At 33.5% G+C, this 12,996-nt stretch overlaps 1 protein-coding gene across 5 annotated transcripts; it reads left to right on the forward strand.

Annotated features, from left to right (window-relative positions):
- Positions 1-3,792: 3,792 nt before the first annotated feature.
- LOC124829613 (RNA-binding CRS1 / YhbY (CRM) domain-containing protein) lies at positions 3,793-6,400 on the forward strand. 5 transcript variants are annotated; one of them, XR_015784663.1, is made up of 7 exons: positions 3,793-4,360; positions 4,965-5,092; positions 5,176-5,401; positions 5,513-5,640; positions 5,753-5,854; positions 5,997-6,097; positions 6,275-6,400. XR_015784663.1 is itself a non-coding variant. In XM_047303158.2 (6 exons), the coding sequence occupies exons 1-5, from the start codon at positions 3,886-3,888 to the stop codon at positions 5,867-5,869; spliced, it is 1,074 nt and encodes a 357-aa protein (XP_047159114.1). In that variant the 5' UTR covers positions 3,794-3,885; the 3' UTR covers positions 5,870-5,893; positions 5,997-6,400. The 5 variants fall into 5 exon arrangements, 2 of the variants coding, with proteins under 2 accessions (XP_047159114.1, XP_087964475.1); XR_015784664.1 differs by having other exon boundaries at positions 3,794-4,360; positions 5,753-5,893; XR_007028094.2 differs by having other exon boundaries at positions 3,794-4,360; positions 5,997-6,189.
- Positions 6,401-12,996: the final 6,596 nt, after the last annotated feature.

Genomic DNA, 12,996 nt, shown 5'->3' on the forward strand with positions numbered 1-12,996 from the left:
CCTACTAAGATGGTGAACTACTAGGTTGTATGCCTCACTTCTGTATTAAAGTTCAATGTCAAACTCTTGGAGCAATAACATTCATATAATCAACCTTGGTTTGGAATATGCTTTCTTTAGAAGGAAATTCAAGGAAAAATGATCAGTATAAATAATTACCTTGGATCCAAGTATGTACGATATGAATTTATCCAAGGAAAATACAACAACTAATAATTCCTTCTCGATTGTGGTATAATTAGCCTGTGTAGTGTCCAATGTCCGGGAAGCATAATATATCACATGTGGTAGCTTCTTATCCCTTTGTGCAAGTAATGCTGCCACTGCAAAGTTTGATGCATCATACATCAACTCAAATGGCAATGTCCAGTCAGGTAGATGGATGATGAGAGTAGTAGTGGGTGTTCTTTGGTAGGTCATTTCCTGAATAGGCTAGCCATGTGAAATGGGCTCTTAGAGGCTAAGCTGGTGGGTGAGAAGAAAGAACTAAGCTAAATTATTTTCCTTCAAATCCATAGAGTAAAGGATCTTGGACTTATGGTGAGTGAGAGTCTCGCTAGTCAAATTTATGGGAATTCACTTCCAATACTTGCTCGACAAGCAAGCCAACACTAAGCACAAATATTTGTTTTAAAAATAGAAAGCTTTGTTTTTGGCTTTTCATTGGATGAGCCATGTTATCATTGAGTGAGCTTATCTTCAAAGGTGGCTCGAAGCGAAATTGAATTTTTTATATGTATGATTGAGTAAAGTTAAACTATTTTAGACTTTTTGTGTATTTAACTTATTGAATGAGATAAGATATGTGATTGTGTGAGTGATATGATTATAGTGAATCTTAAGGAAGGAGTTCTACATTGAATTGAGGTTATGTGGTCTATTGAAAAATGATTATATTAGAGGAAGATATCTAGTGATGAGAGTCGATGGAGGCTCCTACAATCTAGAATTTCAATATGAAAAAAAGGTCGAAGATACAAGGAACTTAATCTAGTTATGCTCACGATGGACTTTAGTCTTAATGCAAATCTATATCTCCTGGAAGGCAGGAGTCAGTCATGATAGATGTATTGTCTTTGAGTTCATTCATTACACTAGTCTTTTAAAAGTAGAGTTAGATGTCTATGATGTGAGTGGGTCTCGAGGATTGAATTGAGAGGACTGTGTTGTGTGATAAACATTTAATTTTTTATGAGAATTATGTAAGCATGATGATGGTGATGATATTTATATGTAATATTTTTTAATTTTCATTAGCTTACCGTTTGTTTTTGTGTTGTAGCATTATTGGGTTAGACTCCAAACTATGTGTCTACAAATTCTAATCTAGTTAAGTCCATTTTGTCTCATTATTTAATCTAAGTGGAGAGGGATTTTTCTCTTCAAGAGAGAGTGTATTTTCGCAGCCCTTGGAAGAGAGAAAAAAGAGAGAAAATTTGTTAGCATATTCACCCTGCTATCTCAATAAAATTATGATATCCACTTCGTTCATAGTTGGATTATGCTAAAATTTTGACAACAGGTTTGTGGATTAAAGTTCTTCATTTTGATTATTAGTTCATCAATCAAAGGTTTGAGTTTAGAGAAATCAGTCCCTCAATGTTATTCATTTTAGATTTCTTTTTTTTTTTATAATTCATATTTAGAATATTATTGCTTTGATGTATTGGCTAATTATAAACACTTGTTTTGGTGCTTTGATTTGTATCAATATTTGATCTTAGTGGTGCTTGATTTATTGATTTGTGTACGTAGAATTTTACTTCTCACAATGAAAAGATTTTTCCACATTAAAAATATTGGTATTCTCTTGTTGTCGCTTTATTTTATTGTTACTCCTTATAAATTCGGGATTTATTTATGCTACATACTTTGGTACTTTTAGTTATTGTTATTATTTCTTCCATTAAATATTTATTTACAATGAGTACGTGAGTAGACAGTAATACAAAATGCAGGAAATAATAGTGAGAATTTGAGATGTTAAGATAGAGTTATGTATATATACATATGATTGTACAAAATATTTACAAAATTTAAGAATTTTGTACATATTCATTAAAAAAATCTTAACGTGAACTAGTGTATAAATATGTATATATTTATATTTTTCATTATCTAAATATGTAATGATTGGATCAGTAGTATTTATCTCTTTACAACAAAAATATATTCGAAATTAAGTATTTTAATAAAATTTTTAATTATCTTTTCAAATACAATAGGAAAAAATAAATGGTTTTTATATTTTATTAAAGTTATTTGCTATTATGTATATATCACCAATTAAAATATATTATTAATAAAAGTAAAATAATATACAAAGTAAACTATAATAGTATAACAAATATATAATTTAAATCCTTTGTGTTTTAAACTAGTTTTAAGATGAACAAATTAAGAAGTATAACCAAACATCCCAAACTCAATTACACCTCCAAGCTCACTATGTTCATCAACATTTCTATTTTTCTTCGATTTTTTTTTTCCAAATTGTTTACTGATAACACTTCCATTTGCTCCTTATTCTTATTTATTTCCCATAATATAAAAGCTATATTTGAGAGTAAGGTTTTTAAGGAAAAGGTTTAATAGCCAATTTAGTCCCTACTTTGGTTGAAAAATCTCAATTTAGTCCCTCGTTATAAAAGTGTTTTACATTAGTCCTAACTTTTAAAATAGTGGGTCAGATTGGTCCCTTTCGTTAAATATAAGTTAACGAAATTAATGGATGATGATGTAACACAGCTTAAAGCTGATGTGTTAGATTGGTCCCTCGTTAGCTTTAAGTTGTGTCACATCATCATCCATTAATTTTGTTAACTTATATTTAACATAAAGGACCAATCTGACCCACTATTTTAAAAGTTAGGACTAATTCAAAACACTTTTATAACGAGGGACTAAATTGAGATTTTTCAACCAAAGTGAGGACTAAATTGGCTATTAAACCTAAGGAAAAAAAAGAAAAGGAAGATATCTCTCTTTTTAAAAAGATAACTGTCATGTATAGGAACTCTTTTACTTATGTTTTGAGATTCTTATTATACAAGTTTATTAGTTTTGTAACCTAGGATAAAAATTATATATTTTTTTCTTTTCGTGAATATATATTGTTTCGGTATAGGGTCGAGTCATAAGACCTACACAATTTCTTCCAGACGTCGTCCAATTCACGCTCTTTTTGTTCTCTCTGTCTAGTTAAACCTTGTTCAATCTCATTTGCACCGACTGGATGTATACCTGTTAGGTGTTCCGATATCAAAGTCAGTGATAATGTGATCGATAAGTTAAGTGTTGTATAAATGCGTAATTAACGAACCTGTCTACTTCTTACCTTTGACATGTATTTATAATTTTAGTCGTGAGCTTCGGATTAGCAAAGCCTTAATCACTACCTAATCCATTATCCAATCATCTTTAATCAATGTTTTACTTTAATCATTTTCAAAAACTTATCTAATACGATTGTCCGACCTTGATATTCCTTGAGTATCGTTCTGACGTCCCAGGGTCACCAGTACATATATGTATAAATATATGTTAATTATTTTTTGTGATTTATGTTTTATTAATTAAGTTTTATATTGGGATTGGTTAGTGGAGAAAAAGTTAGAGACCTAAATTAACATGGTCCAAATTCGGCCTAATATATATCAAATCACTCCCTCCAAAAATTAAAATTAATTTTATTTATGTGTAACTTACAATTTAGGAATCAAGTATTCTAACTTACAATTTCGAAATATGTAGTCTGATGAGAATATAATATATGTATGCATATGCTAGCTAGAACAGAAAATAAATAAATTATAATATATTTATTATCAGAGTGATGTTTGAACAAGGTTGTTCTCAGTGATTAAACTTCTTGAACCTCGCGGCATGCGGAACAGCATCGTCTCGTTCTCCATCTGTCGTTTACCACTTCATGAGCGTCGTTTCCTCAGCCGTTTCCTTTCCGATGACCTATACGACCCGCCGTTCTCCCCTTCTCCGAAAGCCCTCAAAGCAAACAAGAAAAAGACGCATTCCGAAAACGGAGCTCCGAAACAAAACGGAGCCCCAAAGTTTCCCTTAAAATCGAACCTCCCATTCGATTTCAGATACTCCTATTCGGAGACCCAACCTTCGGCTGTGCCCATCAGTTTTCGCGAATCGCCCAAGTTCTCCCCGTTTGGGCCTGGCCGGCTCGACCGGACATGGACCGGCGTTTCTGCTCCGGTTCGGAGTGAACCGGACTGGAAGAGGGTGGAGGAGGAACAAAACCGGGTTCTCGGAGCGCCACTCAGTGAGGATGAGGTGGTCGAGCTCGTCGAGCGCTACCGTCACAGTGACTGTGTCAGGCAAATCAATTTAGGTGTGTCTTAATTCTCTCAACTATGTTAATATTTCAGGAGAAAAGACAAAAATAAAAGACTTTCGAATTTGTTATCATTTTTTTACGATTGTTCCCGTTCTTTAGACTTAACACTATAGATGCTTGTGTAAAATAACTGCAATGTGTTTACTTTTAATTCTGGCAATTAATTAGAAGTTTATTCTTTTAAATAATTATTACAAAAAGGTCAATTTTATTATACATCGGATGGTTTGAAAAATCTGAAGGGTAGTCACACAACTAGTGAATTTATACTATGAAAGAACAAATTGTTTTATTTAGTTTCTTGAAGCAAAGTGGGACATTTAAAATGTTCTTAATTTTTATGAGATTATTTTGTCGTTAAATTTTAATGTTTAAGGATCAATTTGAAATTAAATTTTGTTGTTTGAGATCATTTAATACCAAGATTGAAGAAATGTTCACAAATCAATTTGTCGTTGAGTTGAGAAAGTTTATAAATCAATATGACATCGGATTATAACTCTTCACTGTTGTATTCTAAGCATTTAGAGAAGATAATTTATTTACATAAATCGATGAGTTGTTATGTAGTTAGCTAATGACGTTTGTGTTTTCCTAGGAAAGGGTGGAGTCACTCACAACATGTTGGACGACATCCATAACCACTGGAAGAAGGCTGAAGCTGTGAGGATTAAGTGCTTGGGTGTGCCAACTCTTGACATGGACAATGTTTGCTTCCACCTTGAGGTCAACATTATTGTTCTGCAGTTTTAGAGGATTGATCATTCTTATTGAGACTCTCTAAATGCGTTTGTGTTGCTGTGTCACAGAACAAGTCTTATGGGAAAGTTATCTACCGCAACATCAATATACTGCTTCTGTACAGAGGACGGAATTATGATCCCAAAAACCGTCCAGTTATTCCTCTCATGCTGTGGAAGCCTTATGCACCAATATATCCTAGGCTTGTGAAGAATGTAATAGAAGGCTTGACATATGAAGAAACAAAAGAAATTAGAAACAACGGATTGAATTCAGATCCTCTCATTAAACTCAGTAAGTGATTATTGGGTATCAGCTTCTCACCAAAGGTTGCTTTTTGGTCCTAATCAAGGTTAAAGTAGTATTGGATTGCTCTATATGCTAAATCGTGATTTCAATATTCAGCCAGAAATGGTGTGTATGTGAATGTGGTGGAGAGGGTAAGGGAGGCTTTTAAGACTAGGGAGGTTGTGAGACTTGACTGTACCCATGTGGGAACCAGTGACTGCAAAAAGATTGGAGTCAAGCTAAGGGTATGTCTAATTGTTTATAGAATCATGATAAAATTCACTGTTTCCTTTTCTTTTGTCGTATGTTAAGGATAGAAAGTGCATGTGGTGTTGAATAGGGTTCCTTTTACTGCAGGATTTGGTGCCATGTGTCCCTATCTTATTTAAGGATGAGCAGATAATTCTCTGGAGAGGAAATTTCAATGAAGAGCAGCCTTCAGATTCACAATGTCAGCAAGTAATACAAAGTTGATCTTCATGGTTATTTAAAATTACTGTATGGCCCCGTTTATTTGACCAAGGACTTGATTTAGAATGAGTTTGTTCGTCACATTTGTATTCATCAAATAATAATTGAATGCTGAAGTCCATATCTGCAGGGTGAAAAAGCATTGATTCACAACTGAAACCCCCAAATCAACTTGCAACATTGAAAATCCGATGGAATGTAACGTAAGAATTCATTTCTGCGAGGTAGAAGGTATAAATGTTAGCTTCTGAGTAAATTTGAAAAACCACATGTGATATGGAACCAAAAATGCCATTGCGAGGTGCCCTCACTCTGTCATGCAGGTTGTCTAATTTTTATAGTTGACGGTCTTTATGTTAGAGTTGATTATTCAATCTGTTTTAGCTACTTTGCGGTTGCAATGTGCAGTGTTGTTAGCATCCTCATGCATCCTTGCAAGGGTTAGATCGTGGATGAGGAATGCTGTATGTTCCGAAATATGTTTATGATGCAGAGTATGAAACAAGCTACTTGGCTTTTTACCGTTTTTGTGCACTCAAGCTCAAAACACATGTATTGCTACGCCAACAGTCTGGTATTATGTGATAAGCAACAACTATATGCAGTGAGAAATCTGCAATTTTTTTTAATAGGAAATAATAATCTATAACAGTTTTATAAAAGTAAGATAATTTTATACGTTTATGATTTTCTAGACTTAGACAAACAAGTATTTTCTCATGTAGCGTTGTATAGTAAAAGAATCTTAGGGTAGCTGATATGAAGCTAGAAAGGAAGCTAAAGCTAGACTACAAAAGACAATTTAAATTTCTATGCCATTCTTGTTATCAAGACATGTCTACATTTAGTGAGTCAATTCCTAAAGGTCATTTGTCTCTTATTCTAACGAAGAACATTCTTAAATTTGACAGTGAGAACTAGAACTAGAATTCGATGTAATTTTTTTTAACCATATGGACTGTTACTTTTCATGTCCGTTCAGGTATTTCAAATGTCTGCCACTGCTTTCTGCACCTCTGTTTTTTTCTGTATAGTCTATAAAATACTCGTTATATATATATATATTTGTGATTTTTTGTTTTGTTTTTTAATTTAAGTTTCGAATTGTTTAATTTGTAGATTTTTTGGATTATACATTTGGGAACCAAAAAATGTTATTTTGTTGATTCTATATATAAAATTAGTGCTAGTTTATGTTTTTATTCTTCATGGATTTTGCCAGCATTATCTCTTCTTCGTGGAATATGTTTTCTTCAATACCTTATTGAATTGATAGATACATCCATTTTGAAAAAAAAAAAACGCATCACAATAAGTTGTAATAGAATTAAAATGTTCAACAATGTAAATCAAATGTCTGTGACCCCATCAATTCATATGGCTCTCAACTTCTTTAGAAGAAAAGTAACAAAATGCAGAAACTTGTTCTTTATTTTTTATTACTGTGTCAAGAAAATGATCTCTTTATGAAAACGAAAGCATAAAAATTTCCAATACGAGAAGAATGAATTACTAAACAAAAACAAATAAAGAAAAGGAAAAAGAATAAATATACTTCTAATTATACTACCTTTAACCTTAAATGGAATTCAAACTCAAAAGACAAGAGAACACTTAGTATTAAAGAGAGAAAATATACTTTTGAAGGGTTTAAAAGACTTCTCTTATGATCTTGTATTTATAATAATAGAAATGTGTTACAATGAGAAGATGAAAGATCAAAAAGACTATACTAAACTTCTAGGAACAAAGTTAGGTACAACTCATAGATATAGTAGGAAGTAGTTCTCAGTACACTGTCTCAAGTTGTATGTACTAAATTTGGAATAAATAAACTTAATTGAATACTAAATTTTTAAGTACAAATTAGGTATAACTCATAGGTACAATAGCAAGTAGATCTTAACATAATGCTTCTTCGTGGATTGTAGTACATATTCAAGTATACCATCTCAAGTTAGAGCATACAAATTGTATGTATCAAGTTTGGAACAAATAAACTCAATCGGAGGTTCCCTTAAGGATTTGGTTAACATGTTTACAAGTTGGTCACTTGATCCAATAAACTTAGTACAAATTTATTTTGACAATATATATATTTTTCAAATAAAATGGTAATCAATTTATGTGTTTATTCTTTCGTAGAATACTAGATTTGGTGCAATGTGAAGAGCAATTTGGTTATCACAGTACTTCTTCATGGTTAGAATTTAACAAAAGTTAAGCTCTTAAAGTAATTGTTTCACCTATATAAGTTCACAACTAAAATGTCATTGCCTTATATTCATCTTCAATAGTTGGTCGGACCATTACATTTTATTTCTTACTTTTTTTGGAAATAATATTTCTTTCAACGAAAATACAATATCTTGTAGTAAAGCCTTTGTTAGTAGGAGAACTTGCTCAATCAATATCACTATACCCAGTGACTTAGATGTTTCTTTTATCTTGATATAGTAGGCCTTATCCTGGAGTCTTTTTTAAGACTTTGGTCCAAACCATGGACCCATCACAAGGAACATGGATCAAAGGGTTCAAGAAGGTTGGGAAGACTCCATAACAAGAGAAGGGTCGATCACATTACATTAGAAATTGGAACATCAACTACTAAGTGAGATCTCGCTTAGCTACATCAAATGTCGCTTAATGCAGACTTTTAGAGAGCACTCAAAAATACTTCTCACATGATCATCACCCAGAGCTTCTTGCCTCGCACCCAGCGAGTTGCTTTTCGTCCAACGGTTGCTTCTTGCGCCTAGTGCCCGCGTCAGAAGTTTCCAGCAACATGTTTTGCTCGTTTTCCTCACATCTTTAATGAGTTTTTCATGCAAAACCACATGTCTCGTAATCCTGAATCACGACTAATGATTAGGAGAGTACTTTAGGGTCGAATTGGAGGCTGAATGTGCTATAAATTCAATTCTCAACCCTTGTAAACATCACTTTTGAGAATATAGAGAAATGTTGTTAAGATTACTTCAGCCCTTCCTCTTTCAATAGTCACTTGCTTAAGAGCTTCTTAAGCCACCTCTAGCCTCCTCCCTTAGGTAGGTTATGCCTTTCAGGGAGAATTCACCACAACTGATTTCAATTTCTTCAATCACACACACACCTCCTTTATTTTCATCTTTTTGTGGCATCCATTCCATGAGTGTCCTAGCCAATTGAGGTCTTCAAGTGGTAATTAGTTTTTTAGGTACCTTAGAATATGAATGATGGTATTTCAATGACTAATACATAGAGCCTACATGAACTGACGAATAACTCCAACTACAAAAGAGAAATTAGGCCTCGTAATATTAAGATGAATTAGTTTTTCAACTAGCCTCCTACATCTTTCTGGATTAAAGAATGATTCACTTTCTTTTCTCATTAATTTTTTATTTAGGTCCAAAAGACTATCTACTGGTCTACAGTCAATCATACCTATCTCTTGTAGGATATCAAAATCATACTTTCTTTGAGAGGTTATAAGACCATCTCTTGACTGAGCTACCTTAATACCTAAAGAGTATTTGAAGCTCCCAAGATCCTTGGAATTAAAATGTTTACATAAGTACTCCTTCAATTAAGGATATTCTAGTAACATCATTTCTTGTAATGACTATATCATGAACATATATTATTAAGTAAACACATTTCCAAGAGAAATATGACAATACAAAATTGAATGATCTGCTTCACTACATTTCAGCCCAAACTTTTGAACAATTGAGCTGAATTTACCAAACGAAACATGATGGAAACCCATCTAGGGAGTTTGATAGAGATCCATCTAGGGAGCTACAACTTGAACCATGGTTAGGTGAATGGAAGAAGAAGAAGAAGGACTTTAAGAATTTCCATTCTTATAGAAGATGGTGTTTTCAAGCTTGTTATTCCCTTCTCTTAAACCTTGTAAATATGTACATAAGTCTTTTCTTTAGGCTTTGTATTTTGTCCAAGTTCTCATGTCATTTAGGCTTTCTTTTTGGCCATTTCTTTGGATTTGCTTTTGAGATAATCGATTATTTCACCTGATAATCGATTATTCCGAAGAATTTTCAAGTAAAGATGAAATTCTTACTTAAATAATCGATTATCAAATGAAATAATCAATTTTTTCAGTTAGTTTTTTACCATCAGTCATAATATCTTTTCAACATAATTTTGAGTTTGTTACTGTGTTCCATTTAATATGATAAGTGCTAAATTAACCGCCATAAAAAATGTCTACTATGGCATGTCTTCCTAGACTTGTCATATTACATTTTAAATATAATTTCAATTTTATCACTACATTGATATATATGACAAGGTCTCCAAAATTACGTTATAATAAATTTTACTTTTATTATGTCACTGACCAATTTAGTATAACAAATAGATTTCACCTATGTTTTCATAAAAAAAAATTTCCTTGATAAAAGTATGATAGAAGGAAAAGTCGAAAAATAAAAAAGCTATACACAAAATTAGGTACAACTCATACAACATGAAGTTATTCCTACTTTCTATCCAACTCTTAATACTTGTTAAAACTCCTTGTTGCGGAGGAAATGAACAAAAAGAACGACAACGGGTGAGTTTTTAATTATGGACCAGGGATGACTCTAAACAAGCAATGAGTAAATGACTATAAAATAAACCAAAAACTTTACAAAAAGACCATGTGGTCGGTGTGCACAAGGAAAGAGAAGATAACAAAGTCTTCTAAAGTTATATTTCATCAGAGGAATAATATTTTTCTCCAGTAGTTTTCCAATCTTTATCTGTTGCTTTCGACAGATTTTCAATAATAAAGATGTTACGGAATTGGTTATTTTTCTTTTTCTAATAACATTCTCTTGACCCAATAAAGTCCGACAAAATTTCTAACTTATTCTACGTATACTTTTGTGACTAACATAATTTGTAAGTTAATTATCAGAAAATTCCAAAAAATCCTACATCTCTAATTTTGACTATCTTATATGATTATCACTAGTGCAGAAACGGCTTTTTACGTCCGATATTTTGGCCTTTTGACGTCCGGCGTACGCCGGACGTCTATGCGGTAGACGTCCCTCAGACGTCCGTCGTGCCAGGACGGACGTCTATATGAACGTCCGCTGCCTGAGGACGGACGTCTATATGAACGTCCGCTCTGCCTGAGGACGGACGTTTATATAAACGTCTGCTGCATCAGGACGGACGTTTATATGAACGTCCGTTTCCTGAGGACGGACATTTATTATAAACGTCCGCTGCCTCAGGACGGACGTTTATAATAAACGTCCGCTGCCTAACCACGGACGTTTATAATAAACGTCCGCTGTCTGAGGACGGACGTCCATATAAACGTCCGCTGCTGTCTGAGGACGGACGTCTACCTTGCTGAGTTCTTTTGGTGTAGGGCTGGGGTGGGACGTCCGTATGTGCACAGACGGACGTCTATAGACGTCCGACTGTACACTAACGGACGTCTAGTGGGCGTTTTTTTTTTAAAAATTTGTTTGTTTTTTCAATAGAACCACACCTGAAAAACAGAAAAATGTCCCAGAACAATTCTCCAATAACATAAATATGCGTTTTATATAAACAAATTTCTACTTAATGTTCAATCCACTACCAAACTATTAACATAAAAATAAAACTAAAACCAAACAATGTTCAATCAAGAAGAAATATAACTATTCCTAACTCCATCTTTGTAGAAGATAAGCGGTCCACTCCTGCCTTATCTGGTTAATTGTGTCCTCTGTAATAGGCGATGTAGTCTTGAAGCGCTGCAAAATTCAAGAAAGATTCATTATTGTTTCATATATAGTTGAAGATGATTTTGATTTGTAATGTATTGAAGGTATACATCATTACCTCATTCCAGTCATCTGTAATGACAGCTCGAATGATGGTCTTAATCCAACACATCACATAGAAGCCACATTCCCATGAATCTACTTGCTGGTTACACTAAAATAACAAACTAAATAGTTAAAAATTTAGATCATTCAATAACATAAATGAATTAGAAACTATAAATGACTTACAACCTTTGGATACAAAATTTGAACCAATTGACCACGAGATTTACCAATAACTCTGTACAGATTGAAAACACAAAGTATAATTAATATGACTATTTTATCATAAAAGTTGAAGGTTAACATCAAATTGAAGTCATTTTTTGGAGAAACACTTACCCTTGAAGCATGGTTCTCAACTCAGTTTTCATCCTCCTGTGCAACGAACAAAACCATATAATTTTACATTGTTTGGGAATGATGACCATCAGCTGCCAGTGAGACCTATCACGAAGGACAAATAGTTATTCAACTAATTAAGGAAACTATAATAATAAACTGACCACATATAAAAACACGTACCCGTCAATGTATGGCACAAGGTATACGTCTCTTTTGGACTCATCCATCCATGTTTGCAAATAATGTTGTCTGTTTTGAAGTGTGTTACCAGACGGTTGAATGGTCTGAGGTTCAACAAATCCGTACATGGAAGACCGACCTTGGTCTACAACGATTGTGTCCATGTACCTAAAACAACAAAGTTAAGTCGTTAGAAACTATATAAGAATGTAAATAAAAGTAATATCAAAGACCAAATTGACTAACTTACATGCACCACAGCTGAATGATGGAAATATTCAACATCCTGTCTCCCTCAATCACCTCCAATGCATCAGAAAATGTGATATAAACTGGCACCTGTGGGGGAAGACCAAATACCCTCAAATCCCAGTATAGTTCTAATGATGCTTTCTTCAATCTGGGTAATTTTGTCACTAACTTTGATATAGGATCATCCTCTGCTTCAGCCATGTCATCATCTTCATGTATGACTGTATCATGAATTGGCTGCTTCTGAGCACGTGTGAACTGAAGATAAGAATTTACGACAAAGCTTTATAATATGAAGATAATTAACATAGAAATACTAAGGAAAAAGACATTATACCTGTGGAGTCGCGATGTGGGACATGATCAATGCTCTAGGCCAGGCAATAAATGTTCCTATGGCTTCCCCCACAAATTTTCAACCAACAAGCTAACCTGAAAAGTTGATTCCAAATGAGAAGGAGGGAAGTGGAGGACTAAACGGCCTAACTCGCAGTCCAAAAAGAGGTCAAGGAAGCCGTCCAAGAACACGCAAGA

This window comes from Vigna umbellata, chromosome 3 (genome assembly GCF_029865625.1).
Source record: "Vigna umbellata cultivar VRB3 chromosome 3, Vumbellata_1.0, whole genome shotgun sequence".
NCBI lineage: Eukaryota > Viridiplantae > Streptophyta > Magnoliopsida > Fabales > Fabaceae > Vigna > Vigna umbellata.